The 26,617-nt window shown below is 42.4% G+C and overlaps 6 protein-coding genes across 6 annotated transcripts; 3 read left to right on the top strand and 3 right to left on the bottom strand.

Moving 5' to 3' along the window:
• Positions 1-4,646: 4,646 nt before the first annotated feature.
• GLAREA_08830 (uncharacterized protein) lies at positions 4,647-6,822 on the bottom strand (the record flags this gene model as incomplete). Its single annotated transcript, XM_008077791.1, has 2 exons — positions 4,647-5,962; positions 6,054-6,822. 2 exons carry the CDS (start codon positions 6,820-6,822, stop codon positions 4,647-4,649), a joined length of 2,085 nt encoding a protein of 694 aa, XP_008075982.1.
• An 818-nt stretch (positions 6,823-7,640) lies between these two features.
• Positions 7,641-9,578, top strand: GLAREA_08831 (ALDH-like protein; the record flags this gene model as incomplete). The annotated part of the gene is made up of 3 exons (XM_008077792.1): positions 7,641-7,811; positions 7,925-8,032; positions 8,079-9,578. The coding sequence occupies 3 exons, from the start codon at positions 7,641-7,643 to the stop codon at positions 9,576-9,578; spliced, it is 1,779 nt and encodes a 592-aa protein (XP_008075983.1).
• A 4,684-nt stretch (positions 9,579-14,262) lies between these two features.
• On the bottom strand, positions 14,263-15,456 carry GLAREA_08832 (HLH, helix-loop-helix DNA-binding protein; the record flags this gene model as incomplete). The annotated part of the gene is made up of 3 exons (XM_008077793.1): positions 14,263-14,535; positions 14,616-14,822; positions 14,869-15,456. 3 exons carry the CDS (start codon positions 15,454-15,456, stop codon positions 14,263-14,265), a joined length of 1,068 nt encoding a protein of 355 aa, XP_008075984.1.
• A 790-nt stretch (positions 15,457-16,246) lies between these two features.
• GLAREA_08833 ((Trans)glycosidase) lies at positions 16,247-18,075 on the top strand (the record flags this gene model as incomplete). The annotated part of the gene is made up of 3 exons (XM_008077794.1): positions 16,247-16,726; positions 16,890-17,446; positions 17,496-18,075. 3 exons carry the CDS (start codon positions 16,247-16,249, stop codon positions 18,073-18,075), a joined length of 1,617 nt encoding a protein of 538 aa, XP_008075985.1.
• A 226-nt stretch (positions 18,076-18,301) lies between these two features.
• Positions 18,302-18,804, bottom strand: GLAREA_08834 (uncharacterized protein; the record flags this gene model as incomplete). The annotated part of the gene is made up of 2 exons (XM_008077795.1): positions 18,302-18,428; positions 18,506-18,804. 2 exons carry the CDS (start codon positions 18,802-18,804, stop codon positions 18,302-18,304), a joined length of 426 nt encoding a protein of 141 aa, XP_008075986.1.
• Positions 18,805-25,003: 6,199 nt separating this feature from the next.
• GLAREA_08835 (uncharacterized protein) lies at positions 25,004-26,473 on the top strand (the record flags this gene model as incomplete). The annotated part of the gene is made up of 7 exons (XM_008077796.1): positions 25,004-25,276; positions 25,337-25,438; positions 25,522-25,629; positions 25,690-25,803; positions 25,869-26,102; positions 26,154-26,282; positions 26,339-26,473. 7 exons carry the CDS (start codon positions 25,004-25,006, stop codon positions 26,471-26,473), a joined length of 1,095 nt encoding a protein of 364 aa, XP_008075987.1.
• Positions 26,474-26,617: the final 144 nt, after the last annotated feature.

Here is a 26,617-nt window from a genome sequence, read left to right on the forward strand (position 1 = left end):
GATGAAAGTGATATATTGTTAGGCTTTGGAATGAATGGTTGGAAAGGGAGTTTGGTTGATGGAATGGAAGGGGGGGTTGAAGATCCTGTGGTAGGGATGATGGAATGAGAAATGAGGAGGAAAGGGGAAAAGGGGTTGGTAATTGCTTTTTTTTAACGGATGGGAGAGGGGGGAGGGAGGTTGGGTATGGGATTGTGTGGATTGGGATTAAGAAAATTGGAATGTAGAAGAGCCGGATTAAAAAGATTTGTGGTAAGTTCGTATTTTTCTTGCGATTATAGATACGAAAATTGATTCATCTGTGTTTAGACGTTGAATAACCAACCAATTTACATTTGTGAGTACAGTTGAAGTAATGTGGAATACTTTATATATTCATTATATTTTCACGATATTTCTTCTCGCCACGCCAGAAAGGGTACTTTGTGACTTAATTTAGATAACGTAGAAGGGGTATCAAGATAAGTTTAAAGAAGGGTTAGATATAGTAGTAAAAAACAATTTAGATATTCTAGGGAAAATGTACACGTCTGTGTTTAGTCACTTAGCGGTATTCCTCTTTAGCGAATCCTTTCTCTAGCCTCTAATTCCCCTATAATATTCGAAATATTATTTTTCGTTTACAGGATTTCGCTTCTCTCGTCTAGAATATCTCTACTACCTCGTCTAATTTATACTTATTAAAAAATAATATATACTTATAGTATTCCTACTACTATAGTTCTATTAGTTCGAGGTAGTATATATATCTCTATAGATATATATCGAAAACACTCTAGAGATACGTAACTAGTCTTTTAAAGTTAAGTGTTCTTTATAAAATATTACTCTAAAGCCTATCTATTATAATGCTATCTCTTTTAGTTACTTCCCTCATAATATCTTCAACTCATATTCCCTTAGTTTAGTGAAGTTCTCTTCTTAACTATGGCACATTAGCTACGATAGCAGAGTTGCCAAGTCTAGCAGGATTCTCAAACATATATTAAAAGTCAAGTATGTGACTGTCTACATAACACGAGAATGACCACTACATTTTTATTATGAAAGAAATTTTACCAGTAATACTATAACTTATATAAGGAAACCCTATGGTAAGAAGATCTCGATGAAACCTGTATTCTAGAGCACAAAGTCGGTTCATGCCAGGGGAAACTTGGAAGGTTGAGCGAGATAGATAGCTTGTTGAGAAAAGTCTTTACTATATCTATCTAATATATAGAGTAGTTTTTGTATACGTCCTGCGCTTTTTCCACTTCGAAATATATCCACCTATCCAAAAAAAAAATTCTAAGTAGTAGAAATCGGTAGTAACTGAGCTTTCGGCAGCAAATACCTTACTTTCCTTGAGATTCCGAAAGATTTTGATAATTCGTAAGCAACTTTAGATAAATAAATTGGTTAGTGGAAGAGAGTAACTATGAAAATGAACCAAAGTTTCCGCGAAACATTTGTCAATAGAAACCAAGCTCAGGGCCTCGTAGCTTATGCCGTTGTCGAGAGAACGTGTGTCCGAAGTCGCTTTTAATGCTATGTTTTCTGTTTAAGATGGGTTTGGTGGATCTGAGAGCGTATCTATTGTGTGGAAATTAGAAGAGCTTCAATCGGCTGTTTGTTCTTCATGCTCGTGTGAGTTGTAAGATTGAAGAATAATTGCACTAGAATCAGAATAGATAAAAATAACCTCATTCTTTTTCCACATTCGCTACAGTCATTAAACATCAATCAAATAGTAGTCTATTATTATTAACCTCTTTGATCATTATTATTCCCAAATTTATAGGCATAACCCCTATTTTTTCAATCAAAGTACTGTTTGTCTACAGAACAATGACAGCGTCGGCTATTCTCGATTAAATGATTTGGGACTTTCTCTTTAGTGACAGCATGTAGGAGCAGATTAACGTAACCGATGAGGTTACTATGATTAGGAAAGGGGAAGTCAGTACTGTTTGGAGAGTTATTCATTTATGGGAATAATGTACTAGATAAATCGTTTTGGGTTGTCCAGGTAGCTAGAAATCGGTAGTGATTCAATGATCGGCGACAGATAGCTTACTCTTCTATAGATTTAATATCTTCTTTAAAATCTATAAATGATACCAGATAAATACTAGAGCATAGCTTTGGCTGGCGGCAGGATATTGAGTGTAAAAGCGTAGACTCCGCCTACCAATTAATATCCTCTGTATCATGTCTGTTCCACCCTCTTTCTTATCACAATCGCAGCTCGAGTAAAGCTGTTTAAAAGTACTTACAACTCCCTTTCTAGCAATTGAGAACTTGGTGTTCTATTTCTACGGCAGATTTATCAAACTTGTAGAGTTTAAATTACCATAACACGACAACTTATTTAGGCCTTCTTTGCTGACGAGAAGTGGGGACTGAAGTTTGGAAGAAAATGGACCTTTCCAGAGTGTTACATTATGTATAATATAATTAGTGGTATATTTGTCGAGTAAAAGAATGTTACAAAACAACTTTTCAATACATCTTCCTTAGCGGCTACCTTTACAATTCCGAATGGATAAAATACTGGATGTCTACTCAGCTAGACTAAACAAACATAGCCTTTTGGGCAGAATATCATTATTTTACCTCAAGGAGAAGTCCCGTCAGATTTGAAACGCTTTAGCGGTAACCTGAAATAGGTGGAAGAATATTATTGAAGGATCTAAAGAATTGCTAGAGTATGTTAGTCAGTCATCTAGAGAGGTGTGGTTTATTGCTATTGCGGTGTATAATAACGAGTGTTTAACTGATTTGCGGCAAAAGCCTATGTGGTTTTTGAGCTCTTAGTGGCCCTAAAAGTGTCACTTAAAAAGAAAAATCGAGAACTACTTACATCGTTATAACTCGAAGCAAAAACTAGAAATGGAAAAGAAACAGTTGCAAGAAATCTGTAAATATAAGGAGCGGACGATCTGTAAGATCTCAAGGCTCAAACAGTGAAAATCCCGAGAAAAATGGGAGCGCGGCAGAAGTCATCAAAAGCCAGAAGAACTATGAAATCTTGCAGGATAGTCGAGAGTAGGTATAAAGATACGCCTCGAAATTTTCTGTATGCGTCGTCATTTGCAAGCGTCGTAGTAGAAGACAACGTTCCAGCATTTCTGGGAAAGTAGGAATCGGTCATGATTATGTTTTCGGTAGTGAGTTATTCAAATTCCCTAAAACCGATCACACAACTCCGTAATTGTGAATGATTTCGGAGAAATGACCTGAATAGGACAAAAATAGTCTTCATGGAAACGTATAATTTGTTTTACTGGGTGGTGTCAGTCAGTTTCGGACAGGTCATGTGCGCGTATTTCGATTAGGTGAGAGGTCGTCAAAGAAAGATTTGCGCGAGTCTAAAAGTTATGCCTTTATAGCCACATCTTCTACTCCTAAACAGGCTTTTCTGAATATATAGTGTTTTTCTATAGTAAAGTTGGGCTACATCATTGAGAGTTTTGTTGTAATGTTTGTTATTCGTCACTAAGATCAGAAAAGTCTGAAGGACTTTGGCATGGGAAATCTTTTCATATAACACCGATGACGAGTTTCAAATCAACCTTTCCCTATAACCGACGGGGCGGAAATCTCTTCCTTAACTACACGTTATGTCGTTACCAAGGTTATATCCCCTATACCATGACCTTCTTCGATGTTTCTGAGTGCTGGGTTGAACTGTTTGTTGAATCTGTGAAGTTCCACAAGTGATTCGTATGTACCTTCATAATATCGAAACCACGCTCAATTTAGCTGAAACCGGGTGAGATTTATTATAAGGCATAAGAGAGAGAGGTGTCTGCTGCCGAAGCCTAAGTTGCTACCGATTTCAATCTACATGTATGGGTGTTAATTTCAATCGGACTGAAATGTATAACAAATTCAATTGAGAACATAATTCGTGTTCTTTAGAACTAAACATACAAAAGATTTACTATATAGAAACTGATATAAAACGAAAATGGAAGCGCTGCGTACTTCCGGGTGATTTATCTAAAGATGAAGGAAATTTAGAACTTGCTGAGGAATAAAAATATTATACTATCGCTTGCCACTCGAGCCCGAATATCTTTGATTGCGTGCTATTCCCCAAATGATCCGATCGAGCTATCGCTTCATTATCACTCCCAAAATTAAAAGAGATTACGGCGTTACTAGACTTACGTGACAATAACAAATTTAGCACTGTTAAGGAACGAATTTCCAACGCTCCTTCCTTGATATACGTAATAAGCCTTATCGACAGAGACAGTATCGTAGGTTTACTGAAATAAATTGCATAGATAAAGATTTGCAAACAAACATATTGTTCATTCACCACAAGGTGGTATCCCGTTAAACTTGCAATTGGTTAGTGCTGGCGAGGGATTTTAATTTTAATCCAGACGTATATATTCTAAAGAGATGAGTTCAGACAAGCAAGCCCAAGGTGTTCCAATCTCTGGCTACTTGTTTATTGAATTATTCTCAATTTTACAGGCATTGAAATTGTGATTGCGGCGCTGATTCGAGGCTGAGATGATAGGGTCTGATGAAATAATTCTCCGATCTAGGAAAATGGAGATTAAAAGCGATCGCGGTATATCATTTAGGCTCGTATCCCTTACCCATGCCTCGTTCATGATCGAAAATCGAACATATATTCTATAAAATCATACGAGGTCAATACTCATAAAGTTGGCGTTGGATCGTAAATAAGCCATCTCATCTTCCGACGTTCCCAGCTTAACCTTCATCAAACCAATTCGCTCTAACGAATCCTCTTTGTTACGCCCAACGATGAATCTCATTTGGGGCTGGATTCTTGAAGCTGCATGATGAACAGTCCCCACGTAAATAAGTTTAAATACTCCGATTCGAATCTGCTCGAGGGTCTTGTCGTCCTCATCCCTCCCAAGGTAATGTTGAACTTTCATTGGTTCAAAAAAGTTCTGGCGTGCCTCGTGATACAAATAGAGCTTGCTATCATGAGCAGTAATACTATCAGGATTGAGAATAAATGTCTGAAGGGTAAACCGATGCGTCGCTTTCGATTCTAGACCCCTCAGCTCCTCTTTCGTGCTTTCGTTGGACAAGTCGACGGGTGAGCCGTCCGTCAAATAGAATTTGACTCGAAGATCTTTTGTGCTGTTGAGGCTACTATAGTCTTGTTGTCCCTCCCACGCGGCCCATGACCACGACGGAAATTCAGGGCTTCGCTTGACCTGGTCTCTGAATTCTCGAAACCAAGTCTTATCGTGTTCCCAACCGAGAGAGCCGATGAAACTTCCCATTTTGTCTTCATCTGCGGATATGGGAAGACCCCAAACATGAGTCATGGTTGGCTTCATCGAGTTGAGTATCCCTTGAAAAGCGTTGATTCGATCAGCTGAGTATGAAAGGCTTCTTCGAGTGTAGTTTCGGAAAATCCATACAATTCGGTAATATAGGATATGGTGGTTAGCCATGGCATGGAAATACCCCCCTTCTAATCTCGAAGTAACGTGTGACTCGTGTAAAACCTCGAGTGGAACTGCCACGGTCTCCGCGACCTGCATTTCCTGGCACTCAAAGAACATCTGCTCAGAAGTGAAGACGAGTCGTCGCTTAGCGAGCAAACCCTCTTGTAGAGTCCACGCTCTGGTGGCCCAAGTGGTATCCCGGATACAATCTTCTGCATGTTTGACAGAAACAAATCTGAGGCTGTTCGAAACTTCGACCGAGTTGAGAGGGTTTCTTGCGGTCAATCCAACGCCGGAGAGTCCATGGTCACTATCAGATCCAGCAGCGGCGACCAGGGTCAAAGCTGCTGTTGCATAGATAAGGTCCATTTTCATGATCGTCTCATGTTTTGCTTTGCTATCATCTTGGTCGATACAATACTGGTCTATCCACAGATATCTGAGGCCAAGCTGCATTGTTGCCAGCACGCTATCTCGTATGACCAAAGGCAAGTATTCAAGCAAACCTTCTTTTTCAGTCTGCACCTCTGACGATTCAAATTAATTAAGAACTTCTAAACAAGGTAAACAAGATTTATAATAAAGCTAAAGGGCCTGTTTAACGGGAGGATAAATTACCTTTACTATCCGCTGACGAAGATTGTACTTTCTGATCATCGCTGAGCTTCTTTCCCCAGACATAGCTTAATGCTACGTATTCTGGGGCGTCGCTAGGTCTGAAAATCTGCATCTGGCCAGTGGAAAGTGTTTTATCGCAGTCGATTAATCGAAGCACGTCCAGCAAAGTCTCCGATCCGGAAGCGTGAGCCGAGCGGCATATCGTGTGATTCTCTAGACAAAATTTCATCCAGGTCCGAGGAAGAGAAAAGTCGATTTGAGATGAGATTTCGTTCCAGCGTATATCGTCTCGATGTAAGTAGAATGAGCCACTGTTGACCGTGGCCGTGAATTCCGGCCCTCTTCTGCGATTAATGCGATCAAAGAGGGAGAGCCTCACGGTATGGAGTCTCTTGTCATCGTAGTCTGCATTATCCTCGAGCAACTTGAAAGTCCCTTTGGTATATGTTGAAGTTGTCTCTAGTGTGAGAGTGTTGTGTTCCGGGTATTCTCCGTCAGGAAGCCCTTCAAATTTCGGCGTAAGTTCTAACCAAGCTCGACACAGCTGACATTCGCGACTTTTTGCTCGAATCTCCTGAAAGGTGCCGAGGTAATAATTCAAATCTTTGGACATGAATTTGTGGGCGCGTCGAACCATGAGCGCAATGTCGACTCTTGAGCAATTCGCACAGGTTTCCGTTATGTCGCTCTGGAATCGCGGAGCATCGCCGAGTTTGACTTTGGCAGCGGCTTTAGCAGCGCGACGAAATTTCCGGCCCATTGCATTCATTGTGGAGATGAGATGGTAAACTGCTAAGTATCAACGAAGGAAGGCAACGTTGACAGACAACCAGGTTGAAACATCAACTGCAGAAAAGTCGTGATACTCAGCTGGAATATCATGTGATCAGTTTGCAGAATAGCGAAGGACTCTATCCGCTTGCAAAGAATCTGGTGACAACGACGGGTACGTAGGTACACACTTGTGATTCCAGACCATGTGTCTGACGCCATATAACTGATGAAGCGTGACGATACTCGTAAGGGATTGCTCCCCAACATCGCCGTCAATATGTGTGTAATATGAGATTATGGGTGTGAAACTGGGGCCATGAAGTGAGCACATAGGTATTCGCCTGAACGCTGGCCTCCGTGACCGTAGAGAAATTCAGCAAGGCTAGTAATGAGCTGCAACTTGATAAGGTCAGGTTATGGCTTCCTTATCCTCCGATTGCGGGCGTGCAAAATTCCTTCTTCAACAGGGATCTGAGGCCGTTTTGATTGAAGTTATCCGGTACATGCATTCTTATTCCTGTAACTGAAATAAGGGTGTTCTTAAGCGTCCTTTTAAGCCGATTGTAAGGTGAGGGTCGATCCCCACAATTTTAGAACCCCACCATCCCTATGCCGACTCGAAGCGTTGCTATGTCGGAGCTCTGGTGGGGACCTCGACTTATTCAAAAGTGGTGAATCTGCAATGAAGCAGACAACAATTCTTTGATAAAGCTCTTCCATTACTTCTTTCTTACTTATTATCTCTCCAATTACCAGTACGCATTCGAACATCGACTACTGAGTAGCTGGAAGTTGTCCAACTGCGATTACAAAATGGCGAGTGCTGCCATGGCTCAGCAACAGTTATTGCGAGGAGTCAGAGGCAGGATACCCCGCAACAACATATCTGCGAAGAGGAATTGCAATTGGGGGATGAATACGAGGAGAAGTGGGTTGGCTACGCTTGCTACTTTCAAGATCCCCAAGGTCGCGAATGAACCGAATGTGAGTTCTCATCACATTCCCGTCAAATTTGAACCCAGGGAGGGAGAGCTTGCTTCAGGCGTCTCGTAGGAGCACCTCTGGTTACGAAACTTGCTAACGTAGAATGTGCACAGCATCATTATGCAAAAGGCTCAGCCCAGCGCGAAGGTTTGAATCGAGCGTTGGAAAGTCTTCAGAAGAAATCACCACTGGAAGTGCCAATTGTTGTTGGTGGTAAAGAGGTAAAACCCCCAAGTGCTCTTGACAAACAGGAATTGACCGAACAAGATCAAAACATCTCAAATATCGACACAACAGAACCCAGCGAACCACTCCTCTACAATCGCGTCTTACTCTAATGCCTCTCCCTCCGATGTTTCTTCCGCGATAGAAGCAGCGCTGGCCGCGAAGCCAGCATGGGAATCTCTTCCCTTTTCAGACCGCGCCGCCATATTTCTCAAGGCTGCAGACTTAATCGCAGGGAAATACCGATACGACATTATGGCCACGACAATGCTTGGACAAGGTAAAAACGCGTGGCAAGCAGAAATTGATTCTGCTGCCGAGTTGGTAGATTTTCTACGATTCAACGTTCAGTATGCGGAGGAATTATATGCTCAACAGCCCGCGCATAACTCGCCTGGAGTATGGAATCGGGTAGAATACCGACCCCTGGAGGGATTCGTCTATGCTGTTACGCCGTTCAACTTTACAGCCATTGCTGGAAATCTTCCTGGTGCGCCTGCGCTGATGGGAAATGTGGTTGTTTGGAAACCATCAGATTCAGCAATCGCGTCAAATTGGTTACTTTATAATATTCTTTTGGAAGCTGGACTTCCCAAGAATGTCATCCAATTTGTCCCTGGAAACCCAGAAGAGGTGACCAAAGTGGTTCTCGCACACAAAGAACTAGCAGCTCTGCATTACACTGGAAGTACCGGCGTTTTCAGGAAGCTGTACGGTCAAATCTCCAATGGCATTGCTGATGGTAAGTATATTGGATATCCTAGAATTGTAGGAGAGACTGGTGGAAAGAATTTCCATCTTGTTCACTCCTCCGCCGATGTCGAAAACGCAGCAGTTCAGACCGTCCGTGGAGCCTTCGAATATCAAGGTCAGAAATGTAGTGCGACATCTCGAGCATATGTACCAAAATCAATCTGGCCACAATTTAAAGAGAAATTGGTAGCTGAAACCGAAGGCCTTTCCATTGGAGGGCCTACCGACCACAATAACTTCATCGGTCCTGTAATCCACGCCGGGTCTTTCAAAAAGCTCTCAGGCGTTATTGACGCAGCTAAAGAAGACAAAGAACTCGAACTTATTGCTGGAGGAAAACATGATAACTCCAAAGGTTTCTTCATCCACCCAACCATTTATACGACCACCAACCCAAATCACCACCTCCTCTCCACCGAACTTTTCGGTCCTATTCTTACCATCCACGTGTACGACGACACCACATCTCCCAAGGAAGCTTTCGAGTCTGTCTGTAAACTCGTAGACTCCACATCCGAGTACGGTCTCACCGGATCCATTTTCGCTTCCGACCGCAATATAATTCGATACGCTGAGGACGCGCTGAGAAACTCAGCTGGAAACTTTTACATCAACTGTAAATCCACGGGTGCGGTTGTGGGTCAGCAACCTTTCGGTGGTGCGAGAGCGAGCGGAACTAATGATAAAGCGGGAAGCATTAATATTCTGGGGAGATTTGTGTCGATGAGGAGTGTTAAGGAGGAGTTTTCGTCGACCTACCAGGTTGAATATCCTAGTAACGAGGTTTAAGTGATGAGAAAACTCAATGGAGTGAAAAGCGGCAGATTGATAATTGAAGCAGGAGTGATTGAATGAGGCAACGAAGTCAAAAAGATGCGACTTGCGGTCCATTTCTTGGAGTTGGCATGTTATGAGTGGGATGATATGATATATATATTTGTGTCAGCAGCAGACTGTAGATAGGTAATGAATAACGATTTTCTTTTTCGATATCTTTCGTTCGACGCCGATACGCTTTCAAGACTGTGAGAACCAAAATATGATGGTTTGCATACGGTGTAACATCAATTATTCTGAACATACATGGGTTAGTAAGGACTTTTCTTTTAGCATTTATAAATGCTGTTAAATGACAATAAATAATCTTGCTCCGGACGAAAGAAATTGTTGTTACAGGATGTGTGTTAGATATCTTATATGAGGAACTTGAAAATGCTGAGTTATGACGCCTGTCACAACAAAAAGTACACACGCTTGATTCGAAATGCTGGTGGGCTTGTTACTGGCACGTTCTATGCCTTCGACGATATCAAGTACTATGTCAGACCTTGATCCATTCAAAACAAAATCGAACAGAAGTTCCATACATGTCTCGTATTTCACACTGCTGGATTTCACTATTCTGAGCATTGTTAGGGCCACTAGGGAGTGTGCACTATTGTCGGAAAGGATGGTGTGGTCTGAAGGGTGGATGGGTGATAGAGTGGTAATTGTATTGGGTTTGAGCGGGTTGTTTGAGGTGAGATGGTCATGATATAGTTGGCTCATCGGGTTTGCTTTGGCTTTGTGGAGGGAGGTTGGGATTTGGTAGTGGTTTGGAAATCGGTGACAAAAGTTGCAAGTCCCTCGTAAATTCAAGACTTCAATGAAACAACAGACCTATAGTTGTTATTCGACTATTAGCAAACTGCCGTAGAGCTGAATAACTCTACATCGTGTAGAGCACAATAGGTTGTGCTTTAGAGTCTTGTCTTCTAACTCGGAAATTGCTGTACAAACGGTATTTTGTTGCGCAATTGTCCGAGCAAAAGTGAAAGTGGAGGATGTGCGTTTATATACTACAGCTTCCAGTGCCGGGAAAAGGTGTGAGTAAGTTCGTGGTTTGGCAGAGGGTTAGTTGTGTTTCCTTGGTTGTATTTCCTTAATTAGTTTTAGGTTATTGAAAATTGTTTTGTTTTTTTCTAGATTTTGTGTAGAGTCAACTTAATGTGGAAAACCACGACGAAGTGAAAAAGTCATCACATATTCCAACTATGATTGTTAGTAAATGAGACGTTATTAAGGGGTTTTATCTAGTCTTAAACATCATACTGAGAGGAGGTTTAACTACTTATTTTCTTCCCTATTTTGTAGTTGATGACGTAAAACTATGTTTAGTGAACCTTTTCACAATCTTACAAGAATAGTAACTAACAAGCTAAAGAGGGAACCGTGTATTTCCCCCTTTGCTAGGTAAATTATCGTCAAGGTACCCTTTAAGTTGAGTTGGCCCGGTAATGAATTCATCTTCTAAAATAAAACATTAACAATAGACGCTCACAACGCTTCTCGGGTAGCTAAAGAGATTCTGTCGAGTGTTTCGATTTACGAAGGCTATAATCCATTCGTATTAAATACTGTAAATGCGATATCTGAGAATTCGGTATACATTATAAGCTTCGTGTAGAATGAAGGAGAGTTGTCACCGATTTTCGAATTACTACCGAATCCTCGGTTTTTCGAAAGTATTTTCAGATCTCGAGACGTCATTCTAGATACCGAGATCAAGTGTCTAACAATTTGTCACTAAAGATGTCCTGCCTACTACTCGCTTTTGACGTCGTTGTAGTTCGGTTGCGCGCGAGGATGAGATACATTCGTGTCGATCGTTCGAGAATTACATCGAACACTTCCTAAGTTCCCCTCATTTTATCTTGCGATCTCTACACTATAGAAGTATACTATAATTACATCATTTAAGAGAACATAAATTTGATTTTTAAAAAATAAGCCTAGTGCGGGAGATAATAGAGTATAGGTCAAAGTTCTTAATCTTCTTTTGTTAGAGGATACGGGTAATTTTAAGTCGTATCTGAATAGCTCTTAGGCTGCAATAATTATCTTCCTACATGAACGTTTTATTTTCCATCATTTAAAAATGTACTATTGTAGTAGTAAGAACTTTGGTTGTAGATTTCTGGTTCTTAGGAATAGGGTAGTCCGAAAAGTTTGGAAGGCAGGTGAGAGTTAAATCTTTTTGAAATGTGTAAGCAAACAAGATAAACGTACGAAGGAAATTCTCATTTATTTAGTTGTTAAAAACTAGAGTCTAGCTTCTGATATGTAGGTGGACCTCGATGGGATAACTGGATGTTCTGCTTGGAATTATAGGCCATTGTTTTCAATTTCATGACTGGGGGTGGCATAAGGGTCACATCGTCTAGGTTTTGTTTGTGATAAAGTGTAGGTAATAATTGAGAGATAAGTGGAACGTGTTAAAATAGTACTGCCGCTACCGATTTTTGATCTGTCGTCGAATTCAATTATCACATTACGTCTGTACCATTTGTCCGAGCTACGATGCTTAGGGAACGGTCGTATATGTGATATTTCTCGAAGTACAGTGTAGGTGAAATCTATTTAACGGCTATTTTCTTGCGAGGTTCGTGACATACAGTAGGTGTTGATGCGTCTAATTAATTGAGTATTTGTACAGTGGATCCAGGTACTCGGATAGAGTTTATTATTTTTTGTAGAACAAGACTCTAAATTTCTAATTCGGTTTAATATTGAGAGATTAAATGATAGGTTCCGTTACTCTCAACATAGATCTAGCTATAGGAAGTACTATAGTTTCTTCAAATGCTGCAGAAATTTGGAAATTACTAAACAAAGTATTTCGATTATCTTTTGTAGCGATTTTGTTAGTAAGACAAACCCCCTTAATAGTAAGATAAGAACCTTTAAAAAGCTACTAGTACTCTGAGTTGATGTTTATCTTAAAATTTATGCTACAAGATTAATATCTAAAGGAAAAGTACGTTAAGATAAGTGAACATAAGATTTACCTTGAAAGTTACTTTAAATTAGAAAAGTAAAACTATTTTGTGCTCGCAAAGTAGAACGTTTACACTCTTCTTTAATCTAGTCTTTTCTTCTTTATCGACTTTGGGATTATAACTAGCTAACAAGATTGAACATTATTTGTGTCGCCGCCAACCAAGCACAGAAAGAAGTAGCACATAAATGTAAAGTCTTAATTATAAAGAAGAAACATAGAATGAAAACAGTAGACCTTTCTTTCTCATTATAACATATTATCAAATTCACTTTACACCCAACGAATCGCTAATTTCACTGTTACAATTCATGTTCTGATAAATGAAGTCTTGTTCTTTAAAGAGTCAACAATTTGACAGAATTCATAGCCACTTTTAAATACTGGCAACCCACCTCCCAAGAAAGAATTTGAAATAACAGAGCAGTTATGAGAAAGGGACAGTATAAAAATCCGAACCCGTGAAAGAAGTAAGACTATGTCGCAAACCCTACCATGGAATAGGTTCATTCGGAGTCAGCTCTTGGCTGTCTAGTGTTTGCCTTTCGCCTACTGCCATTTTGTCTAAGATAAACACAACTTTCTATTTTACAGTAGGTTACGTTACTATAAGCCCGAGACGTGAAGCCAGTAAAAATGTATAGTTTTCATGTTTGTCACCGAAATAGGCATTGCCACCGAATTTCAAAATTACACATGCTTTTGTTTTTTTAGAACGACTGGTCAGCGTTTGAAGTGTACAATCGACTTATACAGCAAACATGACTCCCGGAACTAGCCTTTGGCCTTAATCCTGCTTCTACCAACCCAGGCTTTCGCCACATCGTGGTCAATGGATCGGAAAAAACATCACTGACAGAGCTGGTGCAGGATTTCAAAATCTTCAGCTTGTTACATATAGAACGTTGCTCCTTCAGTCTAGCTCAACCTGGATTAGTATTATTACAGATACTCAAATCTCAAGAAAAAAAAAATTATGCCTTAATCTTGCGATTCCAATCCTTTATCCACGCTGAAGCATTACAGTCTCAAAATCAAAGCACCAGTCGCAGAGCCGGGAGTGGACAATAATTTACATCTTTGCTTGGGTTGGTTTCGTTCGCTTGAGTCTTCCTCTTCACGGCGACATCCTTGAAAATTAAGCTGATAGCAACGGGGTTTCTGTGATACGCACTTATAAAGTCTAGACTCAAGGCCGGGAAACTTCACGGCGAGGTTGCCGAGAGTGTTCTTCACATCAAACCTCACAGCCGCAAAGGTTTATAAAGTTTGGTGGGTTGTGTCCGGTCTCTCGAGTCCATCTAGTGACCCCTCGCAAATTGTTGAAGAATGTAAGAGAAGACTCGGGTGCTGGGTGCATCCCTTCAAGCCCGACGTGGAGCAGATTAGATCTTGGATCGTCTACTAATTATGCTGATTTGGTAAAAAAATTTGGTCGACATAGCAAGCATAAGCATATACATCATTGATGCCCGCCTCCTCAGTTCATACAAGAATGAATGTGAACTATTAAGAATGAAGTACATGAATTTTTGACTCATTAGTTCGCGGGCAACACAACAACATCAAAACAATTCGAACACGCTTTCTCAGTTGACCACCCACCTTTTCCCCGAAACGCCAATATCATTCCGTCATTTCCGGTCCTTGTCGTGATCAGGTGCTCAAAAGGTCTTTGACACTCATGCCTCCCCGCCCACTAATACTTCCACGTGTGCCCCTCCTATCGGTATTCAACATTAACAACGCAGCGGTAGCTTCTTGATCGAGATCTCGCTGAGGCAACAAAGCTGGACTCGTGAGCGCGGATCCGACCGATGGCAGATTGCGAGAAAATTCATAGGCGCCAGGACCCAACGCGGGAGACGTTGTAGATGAGGCACTGAAGCTGTAATGCCGCTGATCGGTAGAAACCGAAGAGTAAGAATCCTGTCGATTTCGAGAGTCTTGTGGCATGAGAGCCGGGAAGCCGAAGGTCGGTTGGACGGTGGCTTGTACGCAGAGTATACTGGTGATACAGCGGCAGAATTTCCCATCTCAACATCTTCGTCTTCTTCATGTGAGTCGGCGTAAGGTCGCGGAGTGCTTTGTGAATCGGCTCTGGCCGGTGGAGGAAGTACAAATCTCTCATTGATTGGTGTTTTGATTGTTCTATTGTTTTCGGCTTTCAGCTTCGTAACGCAGTCTTCAAGGTATCGAACATAGTCAATGGAGGCCTGGTGATGGTTAGAGAGATAATGAAGGATAGTTCGGAAGACCAACCTGTAGAATGGCAAGTTTGTGCATCTCTCCTGTACATGCTGGTATCATGTCCTTCAGTACACCAAATTCTTCGTTCATTTTGGACCTCCTCCGCCTCTCGATCAAACTGTGCGCCGTCTTCCTGGCAATCTTGCGCCCCGCTACACTTGTGGAAGATGGCTGTTTCTTCTTTGCGGCAGGGGTAGCTTTGATAGCTGTATCCTTCGTCTCCTCAACCTCCTTCGGCGCCTCTGCCACGTCCGTCAGAGATCCTTTGGGTTTCATCTGAATGATCTTTCTCGATCTCGTGGGCGGTGGAGGCAACGCGAAGGTGTCTTGATTCGGTTTTTGAGCCACCGAAGATCTCCTACGGGTCTTCACCACCTCGCTGGCAGGTATCGCGGGTGATACGAGGGAAGTCGGTTCAGGATGGTAAGAAGACGCTGACGATGAATTCGAGGAGGGACTTGATGTGGGTTGTGGATCTGCGCCATTTACAGCTGGAGGTGGTAGCTCGAAGGACAGCTGTAAAGAAGAATACTGCGTGCCATCTTTGCTCCTGATTTCGGTCGACGAGGCTGGCGTCGGTGGATGCTGGGGACGAGGCATCTCGTGAACTTGGTATGGTAACTTTCTGAAGGTCTCGTGTGCTCTCCGTTGTACCCCCACGTAGCACAGGCAAAAAGAGTATATAGGCAAGGTCTCCGAGGTAGCGAAGACGAGATCAGATAATAGACAGAAGAGACTTGTTGAAAAAGAAAAGAGAATAGAGGGGAGGTTCAAGGTGACAAGAGAGATGTATACTTCTTCCTCGATCCCACATGGAGCGCCATCCGGAGAGCCATTGTAAATGCTAGTAACAAGCACGAGAACTATGTCAACCCGTTCCCTCGAAGTCAAAACGCTTTCACCCGCAAAGCCGTTTGAGTCGAGTGAAGTGTCGCGTGCGTGGTTCAATTGGATGGCAGAGCTTGGGGTGAGTTCAAGACGGAATCAGCCACTCAGCTTGCGAATCTGGTACACGTTCCCGGAGCGGAAGAAATGGAATGGTGAGGTTGTTCCGGGTCACGTGCGGACGTGTGCAACCCCGCCCCCTTTTGCTTTGACCGTCTCGTTGCGATCCGAAAGGCACTGGATGTTGTTGTTGATGATTTTGTAGGTGTGGTGTTGAAATACGAGAACAGATTGTCCAACGAGAGTGCCCCCTCAGCATGAGATCATCGTTATGCAGGTTTGATTTACCGATATCTTATCCACAATTAGTGGTTTACTAAAAGCCTTGTAAACCGGCTTTCCATATGGAAAGAGCTTCCAGCATCCCATTTTTCTACTTGCACTGTGTTGAGGTTCACCATACGTTTCTTCCCTTCATCTGTCTCGCGTCGATTATCCTTCAGCCATGAAGAAATTCTTCAACAAGCTCGAGGCGAAAGCAGACTCGTTTACACAAGACTTTCGTGGCCAATCGGGGGGTGGACAACAGTCCATTCAGCAGAACCAGCCCTCAACACTTGGTCCTCCCACCCCAGATGATATCTTCAGATATCGATATCATCATGGTACTAACTTGGGTTCTATATTCGTTCTCGAAAAATGGCTTTCCGGTTCCATGTTTCCGGAATCAGCCAAGGGAGAAAGTGAGTTAGATGCCGTGACAGCGAGTGTCAAAGAGAAGGGAATCCATGAGACGAGACATATTTGGGAGAAGCATTGGAGAAGTGCCGTCAGCGAAGATGACTGGGCGTGGCTTAAGAATGAGGCGCGATGCACCAGTATCAGGTTGCCAGTTGGGTGGTGGATAATGGGAGGTCAGCAACTAGGTGAACGATTGCACGGTACAGAGTGGAAGGGTTTGGAAGGTGTGTACAGTGGAGCTTGGGTAAGTCTTTGGTGATGTTTTGATCTGTATGTTGCGAAGTTCATCGGGAGGCAAATCATGTGACATTTTCTTTTCCTTCATGAAATTGTCAAAGTACCCACCCAAGCCCTCTGCGGGGCGTGGTGCTTCAGTGGATTGTCCTATCTGTTGCTGACCTCTCAAGGCAATCGTTCGGGAATTCGTCGCAGCAGCTCAGAATCATGGCATCGGAGTTCTTCTTGACCTTCACGGACTACCCGGTGGAGCAAACGCTGAAGATCACTCTGGAACAAGCAGTCATAAAACTGCTCTCTGGGGAAACAAGAAGAATCTTGAATTGGCAAAGCAGTCTCTTCACTTCATGGCCAATGAAATCCGGAATGGTATGCAGGGCGTCGTAGGTCTGCAAATAGTCAACGAGTCTGTCTATGATGGCAAAGGGATGTATGAGTTCTATTCGCAAGCTATTGACATAATTGGCGGTGTTGATGAAAGCATTCCGATTTATATCAGTGATGGCTGGGACTTACCGCGTTGCATTCAGTGGACCAACTCGCGACATCCGCATCACAACAGAAAAAGTCCTATCGTCATTGATACTCATCGGTACTTCACATTTAGTGATAAAGATAGAGCTTGCAGTCCTCAAGAAATCATAGGCAGAATTCCATCAGAGCTGGGTGAGGTCAATGCTGGAGAGTTGTGCAATAGGGGTGAAGCACAAGTTATAGTTGGAGAATGGTATGATCAAACCGTGCAAATGAACGGAAGAATGCTAACCAATATTCAGGTCGAATGTACTGGACGGTCAAACATGGGGCCGCTCAAACCCAGGTGACAAAGACGCTTTGGTCCATCAATTTGGCGAAGCTCAGTCCCACCAATGGTACCAGAAATCCGGCGGCGGCTTCTTCTGGACTTATAAAATGGACTGGATGGACGGCGGTGAATGGGGTTTCGTCGAGCAAACCAAGAAATCGAACATTTTCGTTCCCCAATTTCTGTCTCTACCACCTCAAGATATTCAAGGACGACTCCAGCATGCACACCAAAAAAGAGTGGAGATGTGCGATCAAGCTAGTAGTGGCCATTGCAATTACTGGAATAGTACTTCACCCAAAGAACATTTTGAACATCACTTATATACCGAAGGATGGAATGTGGGGTTCTCGGATGCGGCAGTATTCTATGGTGCGAGGGTTGAGGGGAAGATTAATGGGAGTAGCGGAGGCGGGGATAAGATTGGTTGTCTGGAAATCTGGGTCAAGAAGAGACTTCTTGAGAGTGGGCAGAGAGGGAAGTATAGTTGGGAGTGGGAGCAAGGGTTCAGAGCTGGTGTTAAAGGGTTTGAGGAATGTGTTGGTATGTGAGGAAAACAGTTCAGAGAAAAGAAGAGCGAAATTTCATTGGAACTCTGCAAAAACACACAGTTCATTCATTTCCACTACATCCATCGATCCGACACTGCATAACGCGCACTTCAGAAATTCCAGAGCACAACACACTTATCGATGCCCAACGCAAAAGACTGACGATATCAATCTCACAAGTTTTATGATTCTCGCAGCTTTCAAGAGCTTCGAGTCCTGTACCCTTTCATAGATCAATCTCGGTAGCTGGACGCGCGATGTTGGCACGCCAATGGTGCTTATTAACTGGATCCTTTTGGTAGAGGTTGAATTCGAAGAATTTGTCGTGCGAGGAGCAGCGATAGTTCTTATAACTGCGATGAATTTTCTGATCAGCTAGCGTCACCTGAATACATGTTGCATGAGAGGGTATTGAAAAGTTATGTCTTACGAGTTCAACTTTTGGAAGTTTGCGTCAATCAACGCTTTCTCGGTGAGCTCTACAAAACCAGATCCGTCCTTGGAGGGCGTGAAGTATCGTTTGAATTCCAAGGGGCCATAGTTGACTTGTCGAACAATCTGAATCACGAATGCTGATTGGTTTTCGAGAAGATCAAGGACATCAGCGTCAGGTTCGGTTGTGGTATCTGCCTCTTTGGCCCAGGTGAGCAAGGTTTGGAATTTGGCATCATGATCTGTTCTTGTTGGTCTGAATGGGCTGATTTGGGTGCAGCAGAAGATTGGGGCCATTGTGAAGTGAGGTTGGTGTCTTGAAAGAATTTTGGCTAACGACTTTTTGAAGAGGAGAAGGTGGTATGAATGCTTCTTGATGGGCTTGGGATGCGAAATCACCCAAAGCGATAGACCAAAAGAGATTTCAATTTCAAAGGAAAGAAGGCAGAATATATAGCGCTCTTGATCTGTGATGCGTATCACCCGGGTAAGACTAATAACTGAACTCATTCCCTCCATTCCTCTTCAGACTCTGCTAACCGTACACCAATGCACCCCGCCGAAAAGACCTTTTTGATCTTCAAGGTTTTCCAATCAGATGTTCTCATTTCGAGCTTTCCAACTTCCAAGGAATTATCGAGGCATCTGTAAATTAAACATGAGGAGATTCGAGGATCAACATCGAAGACTTGGCCAATGGAAAATCATTCAAACGAGCGGACCAAATCATGTTGGAACACTTCAGCCACAAAGAAGCTAAAATTGAGGCATACCAGCAGGGGTCCAAACTTATATGCATAACTCATGCAGTCTGTTGGTAAAGCTGCATGCACCAACCAGCGCTCAGCTCCAATGGTTAAGCGAGAACTCTCTTCCCTACTTGAAGGCAATCCAGAGCCTCGCTGCTTTCTCTTTTCCTTTCCTTTCCTCTCCACCACCATCTGGTCTCTTCTGAGGCCAGGTCTACTTCTCCTCAGTCAAGTGGTCCACACGCTCTTTTATCTTCCTTCCCAGGCGATTGGCGCTTTTCTCTGTCGCAACAGGAGGCAGGTCCTCCTCTAGCTTCAACTTCGTACCTTGAGTTCAAATCAGTCGAGTTCAGACCAACAACAACACTATCTTCTTGAGTTTGTCGATCCTCGCTTGTTAGACAACAGGTACAACCCCCAATCTTCTGTCGAGACACCGGTTTCGCAGAACGATTCCTTGCCATCAGAGAACCTTCCCATTGTTCCGGCAGAGCATTCTAGTCAGCCAAATCAGCAACCATTTGTTCCACCTCCACCTCTCTTTAATGAAAATGAAAACCGTCCAGCGGAACCCGCATCACCTCCTGAGCTTTTACAAGCTCATCCTCCCCTGGTTCATGGTGTTAATACGCCACCCGTGTGCGATGTATGTAATGAATGTGAGTCAAAGTCCCCATCCCTAAGAGCAAAGTACATTGAGAATTGAAAATAATACGAATGTTGAAGCATTTTTCATAATGTTGCATTCTGTTGTAATGGGAAATTTGTATCAAAATTCGTTGCTAACTGCAGACTTTTAGCTTTCCGCACGCCAGGTGACTTGAAGTAAGTTTATGGTCCGATTGCAGAGCTTTTATATTTTGACACGTAAATACTGACCAGAATATACTCAGCCGACATAGCAAAAAACATACCAAGCCTTACAAATGCTCAGCTCCAGCATGTCTTGAACAGAATTATGGCTGCTCCTCTCAAAAAGATCTCGACCGACACGTAGCGACTAAACACCCCGAGACGGTTCCTGGAGCTCAACGGTACTTCTGTCCTCACGCGCACTGCAAGAAGTCCTTTGAGAGTGGAGGCAGTGGATTTCCTCGTCAAGATAATTTGAAAAGACACATGAATACGCATTTAAAGGCGGGACTGTATGCTTGAATGCGGTTTACGAAACCTCGTGCTGATGGGTTTAACCAAATGAATAAAATACTGTCGTTACCATGTCCCTCTGCGTATTTTCTGTTCGAAATGTTCCCGGTTTTCTTAGTGACTTTGAGGCATCTAACATGGAGACGTGCATGTTAAAAATGTGTCCTTTCTATTGAGCACAAAAACGAATTATTCAGAGCAGAAGAGAGACTGGACGGCAAGCGAAACACTTAGAGCGATAAGAATGAGGCGACGGGGTCGATAGTCAATACGTTGGTACGTTATTGTAGAATAATCAGGTCAAGATTACTCATGTAAGGGTCCGTACTGTCATCCACAGCCTTCTAGACACTGTTCATATATTTCATTCACAGTTTGAGAAACATGTACAATTTTCTGACTTTTGATTCATAGAACCAAGGGTGTTTACATTAAATCCTAAAAGGTGTCTCTTATTTACCTGACCTTTTAGGTGGTTCAGGTTCAACTCTTATCATCCTATCCCTACACTTTTGTGCAAAAAGGAACGATGAACTACTCAACGCCAAAAGTTCCGATTCCACGCAAGAGGTATTCCACGCGCGTCCAACTCTTTACCTGGAGCACTCTGTCGCCGTTGATTTAGCCCTGGTATACACTGCCCCGGTCGAAGCTCTTGTATCGGCTGTAATTGGCGGGTTCGTCGGTGGGGTACTTGAACTGGAGCTGGCGACCATTCGTAGTAGTGAGGAGGATACCGCACATCGTTGAATTGGGATACCGCATCTAAGTTTTGGTTGTTTGGATGGAGAGTCGGGAGCGTGACCCATGGTTTTAGGTGGCCTCGTGGCATTTTGAAGTTTTTGTATATCACGTTGATGTGTAGAAGAAGGTGGTTGATACTTTTATAGTCTGGGATGTTGTCGATGCTAGAGCTTTGAAATGTTCTGTTGGTTGGAGAAAAAGTAGGACGAAGAAGTAGATACCTGGTGTATAAATGCTTTTACAGATCATTTAGCACTCCCAGCCATTGAATAATTAATCTAGTGAGAGAACTCAAGAGGTGATGATTATCAGCGTTTCTAAAATCGAGATTCACAGACACCAAGATATCATCACTATTTATAAATAGATGATTTAGCTATACTGTGAGTTAAAGAAGTTGGTGAATCACCGAGTGTAGCAGAAATATCGATTTTGCTTATTAATTGACCCCTGAATAATAAATTTTATTCTTAACTATCGGCGATGCGGAGGCTGTCTCTGTGAAGACTACTTGCTCATGTAATTCGAAAAATCCAGAAATGTCAAAAGGAAATTTATAACCTGGATTTGGGTTTGACTAATTTGTATAGTTAAGAGTCCCGAACCACTGGATCGAACCTTGCGGTTTCGCTAGCCGTACATAAGCTTCAAGACGCTGAATTTTGGTCTCTGAAGTCGCCTGAAAGTGGACAGGATAAGCGGTATTAATGTTGAAATGATGTGCTTATCTAGATTGTAATTAAGATATCGCAGGATGTGGTCGTAATATTTCAAAATTGGAGTTGAGAAGTCTTATTTTCTATGGCAGCCAAGCTGAACCAAAGAAGCAAGAAATTCGTAGTTGCCGTGAATATGGGCTCAAAGATTCCTATGAAACATGCTAGGTATTCCAAACTTCGTTCATGCAGAGGCCTTTGATCAAGGGTCATAATATCGACGCTGTTGCCCACATCTGAGGGAAGTCACAGTTGGAAAGGCCGCCGCAATACACTTCTTGACCATTGGCGTGATATATCAAGTTTGTAGGTATGGATCTTCTCTTATTTTTTCTGTAACTTTGATTCATTCAACCAAGAAAGTTTTCACTAAAATCTAGATTGTTCTGTTAATTCCTCAATTCATTTAGTTATGCCATCTCTTGTTGCCCCGTGCCCAGTTTACACCCTTCAAAATCCATATAATAGCACAAAACAACTAGCGCAAAAAGTTCCGATTCCACACAAGAGGGACTCCTCGTGGATCAACGCCGCTACTCGCAGGATTTTGTCCTGGATAATTCGCGAGAGATATTCTCTGTCTCGGTGGGAGGTGGCGCATCACAGGAACGTTCCGACGTTGATTTGGTATTTGAAGTGGACGCGGATTGAATGGGTATTCTTGATTGGCAGGAAAACGACGATTGTTGTCGTTTGGTATCATGTTTCGGTTGCAACCATTGTATGGGTGGAGCGTTGGAAGTCCGCCTTGTGGGTGCTGGTATTTTCCCATATCGGGAGTTTTGTATATGAGTTAGATATAGAGGTGGAGGGTTCTTTGAAGTTTAGTTCTTCGAGTACTGAGAGTTGAATTGTGGAGTCGCCTTGGTTGTAAGTTGGAAGAAAAGGAAGACGGAATGAGAGGCTAGGAATAAATCTTTAAATGCTTCTAGCACTCCCTTCAAATTTACCTGCACTGATCAATCTAGCGGTATGATTCTAGAGCTGAGTCCTATATTTGATATCTTGAGATTCACATTTGATATATGAGCACCATTCAAGAATCCCTTATACAATCATCATACTTTGAGTCAAGAGATTCAAACCGACTCCCGAAGTGTTGGACATATGGATAGTTTATTGCGAGTCGGTTTTTTAGGATGAGGTTTTTCCTTGTCAGCGGCTCAAATATGAGAGGGTTGAGTGACATAAAGGGCTGTCAAGAAATCAAGCCACTGCAGAAACTCTAAATTGGAGATTATAAAACTGTCTTTGAATGTTTGGATTCTGGTTAAAAATACCGCAAGATCCTTAATACACCAGAACCCTTCATATTGCTAGACAAGCGCAAAGTTCAAGCTTTAAACAAGACTCATTTATCCAATGCAGTAGACGAAATATGCGACAATGTGTCAAGTTGGTCTAATAAATATTGTGTTTTTGAATGCCAAGCATTTGTTCTGTGGCCAACTTAGTTGCGATAACTCGGTGACGATGAGACTTTTGAGCCCAGAAAGACGTGGTGTTGTGTTATTATAGAGTTGACATGAGCCTTCAGTTGTGAGTGAAAGTTTTCTCTACCATTTTGCGAAAGCTCCGGCTTCCACTTTGTAGGTCCACCAAAGCTGGATCGAGAACAAACGACATGGTTGGATAAGCCGTCAGAATTTGTATGTAACTATCCGCTTCAGAACTGCCAAGCTTCATAGTTGCACTTTATAAAGAGATGTTTTCCAGATTGTACTCATTTCTCCATATTAAGACTAACATCTAGCACCTGAACAGGTGAGTTACACTACCAGTGGACCATTAATATGTTACCGTGAATGTTACTTACGCGTTTCTTCTCTCATGCTAAATTCTGTTTCATTCAGTTGAGCTTGGAACGGTCATCAAAGTTCACACATGCATCGTCGCTCCTACACTCCCGAGAAATCTTCCAAACCCTTATAAACAGTCACCGAGATTGGAAACATTGAGTAAGTATCTTTAAAACTTGGAGCGATTACTGTTCTCAAGAAAGGATTAAATAGTGGCGTAGGAGTTGTGCCAAGCTAATAGGATGCCAGTAAAATCCCTTCAAAATTCCTCTCATTTTGGCTTCCCTCACAAGTACTGAACAAATGATAGATCGATGATACAGCATGCGCACTGAGTTGAGTTTGGATTGATATGTGTTGCTCTGCAATATGTAGAGATGGGCCTGTATGCCTGGTTCGGAAGAGTACAGATATTTCGCACGAGAGCTAAATCTCGCTTAATTAGGGGGGGAGGTGAGGGTGGGGGCGACATGAAAAACAGCAAGTGCGAGAAACTTCTGATATTATCAGAGTAATAGCATAAATCATCATCGATTGGAGAATTTTACACTCACTCTTTTCTCTAACGATTCAATGTATCACAACGATCTTCTGAAGGAAGGTGAATGGTGTGAATTTATTTCACAGTCATCATGCATACACGAGAATGTGCCCATGCAACGACACCAGACCGCGATCCAATTAGTCAATGACAAAACCATTGACAGCAACACCTAGCACTTCTGTCAACTCAAAAGTAAAATTGTGCGAGGATTTTGTTTGTTGATTTATCGAACGGACTTTGAACCCCGCTCTTATTTCCTCACAATAATAGTCGAAATGGGCATAATTCGTCAACTTGATCGAATAATCTTTCTTCAACTGCCTTTTAGTGACCCTCGTCGCGATGCTAATACGTACACGCTACCAACTCGGATGCGCTATCCTTCTGGATTAGTCCATATCTCGTCAGATGTTCGATCAAGACCAAAAAATTTGTTTCAACTCTTCCAGTTCTTCCCCCTTGTTTTATGTTGGCAGTTGAGCAGTACTAGTAGTGAGTCCTCCGTGGTTGACTAATTGGAGTCGAACATCTCAAACAAGTTTTATTTCAGCTTATACGACTCTGGAAGTGCTCAACTAATGCTGGACTTCGAAGTAGTGAGATTCAAGGAATATAAGATAATCGTTTCTTCAATCCAAGAACATTCTTTTCCTCATAGTCAACACATTCTCGTACTCTTCACTCCAATTACCTATTTTTCTTTATCAGCTGGTCTGATCTTCTTCTTTTCCTCTTAGCTTTTTGTTTAACATCAAAATTTCCCTCCGCATCTCAAACAGAACCCGAAGCAATTTAATCATGCATTTCTCCCAAGCTGCGTTGTTACTCTCGTCAATTCTTTCCATTGATGCTTCCCCAATCCCCAGAGGCTCAATCGCAAGAGATTCTGGAGACTTTTCTGGCCTTTCTTCTTTTTATGCTGCTGCTTTTGAAAAGCGGCGTACTCTAGGATCCCTACGAAGCGAGAAAAGAGTGAACAACGCCACGACATCTGCTGAACTTCAGGCAAGATCCGCACATCAGGGATTGGTCTTTGTGGATAGACGCGATAAGAATGAGTCCAAGGCAGCGGTAAGTACATCATCTGTAAAGACGAGAGCGAGGATGAGAATCAGGCTGATAAACCACCAGGAATTGGAGACAAGAAAAGCCCTTCACGAGTTCACCCTTAACCGTAACGATTTAGGTGACATATTGGCTCCAATTCCTGACAAGCTAAAAGATGGAATAAAAGTAAGATATTGTTTTAATTTACATTCACGGCCATAAGAGTTTTTGAAAAATAGCCTAAGTTAATACTACTAACATGAATCTAGGATGCATTGAACAATCAAAAAGGCAAGAAAAAGCAAAGTAGAGGCACGTTTGAAAAAGTCGCTGCCGAATCGCAGTACGATGCTGGCAATATCCAGAATACTAAAAGGGTAAGTTATTATGGGGTATGGTTTATTAGAAGAATCCGAACGACGCTAATGATAAAATAGCAGGATGGCGACAGCACACCGGAGCCTAATCAAGAATCTGGTGGGCTAACTGGAGCAATAAACGACTTTGGCAACAAAATCAAAAGCCTGTTTGGTAACTTTAAAACAAGAGATGTAAGTGGTTATTTCAGCTCTTCAGAAACAATTTGGTAGAGAGTTGATGGCTAAGAAAAAACTAGGTTTTGATGAACAGGGGCGCCGCTAACAGTACGACTCGTTTTAATGAAACACAAGGGGACAAACCCTCACCCGGGTCCGGCTCTGATGAGGAAATAAAACAGAAACGGTTTGTAATCATACCAATCGAGGGCGAGAACCCTGTGGTACTCGAAGATCCAGAAGAAGATCAGCCAATTTTTGACGATCTTGTGTTTCCCTCTGCAAGCGATGAATTGACCAGAAGAGAAGAAACAGTAAGCCTGTCATATGACATTTAAACCGGCCGATAGAGCTAACACAATAAGTTGGGAGCCGAGTTTCTTCTTCCGCAAGAACCTGAGTCGGAGGACGAGAAGCCCGCTGATGATATCAGCATTGGAGAAACGATAGCATCTCCCGGAAAACCAATTAGAATCACAGCTGAAAAATTAAATGTAAGTTTTCTCCTTGTCCTAACACATTAGACAAAAAAATTTAACCAAGTTCAAAGAAGCGACAGTTACTCCCGACCATTTGCACTATCGACGATCTTGTAGACGGTTTGTTACCAACGGCTTGCAACCGCATTAAGTGTTTAGAATTTGATGGTCTAGGAAATGGAGCGACATGTTTCAACGCCAAATAAGCTTCAGATATGCAACAACGCGCCTTGGAACTACAAGTGGCAAATATTTTCAAAAGTTTGGTGTATAGGAAGAAGGGTAATACTCTGTATATTTAGCTCATCAAGGGATGTGAGATTTATTTGCAGCCCCTAAGTAGAATATCT

The sequence above is a fragment of the Glarea lozoyensis genome (assembly GCF_000409485.1).
Source record: "Glarea lozoyensis ATCC 20868 chromosome Unknown GLAREA1, whole genome shotgun sequence".
NCBI classification, from domain to species: domain Eukaryota; kingdom Fungi; phylum Ascomycota; class Leotiomycetes; order Helotiales; family Helotiaceae; genus Glarea; species Glarea lozoyensis.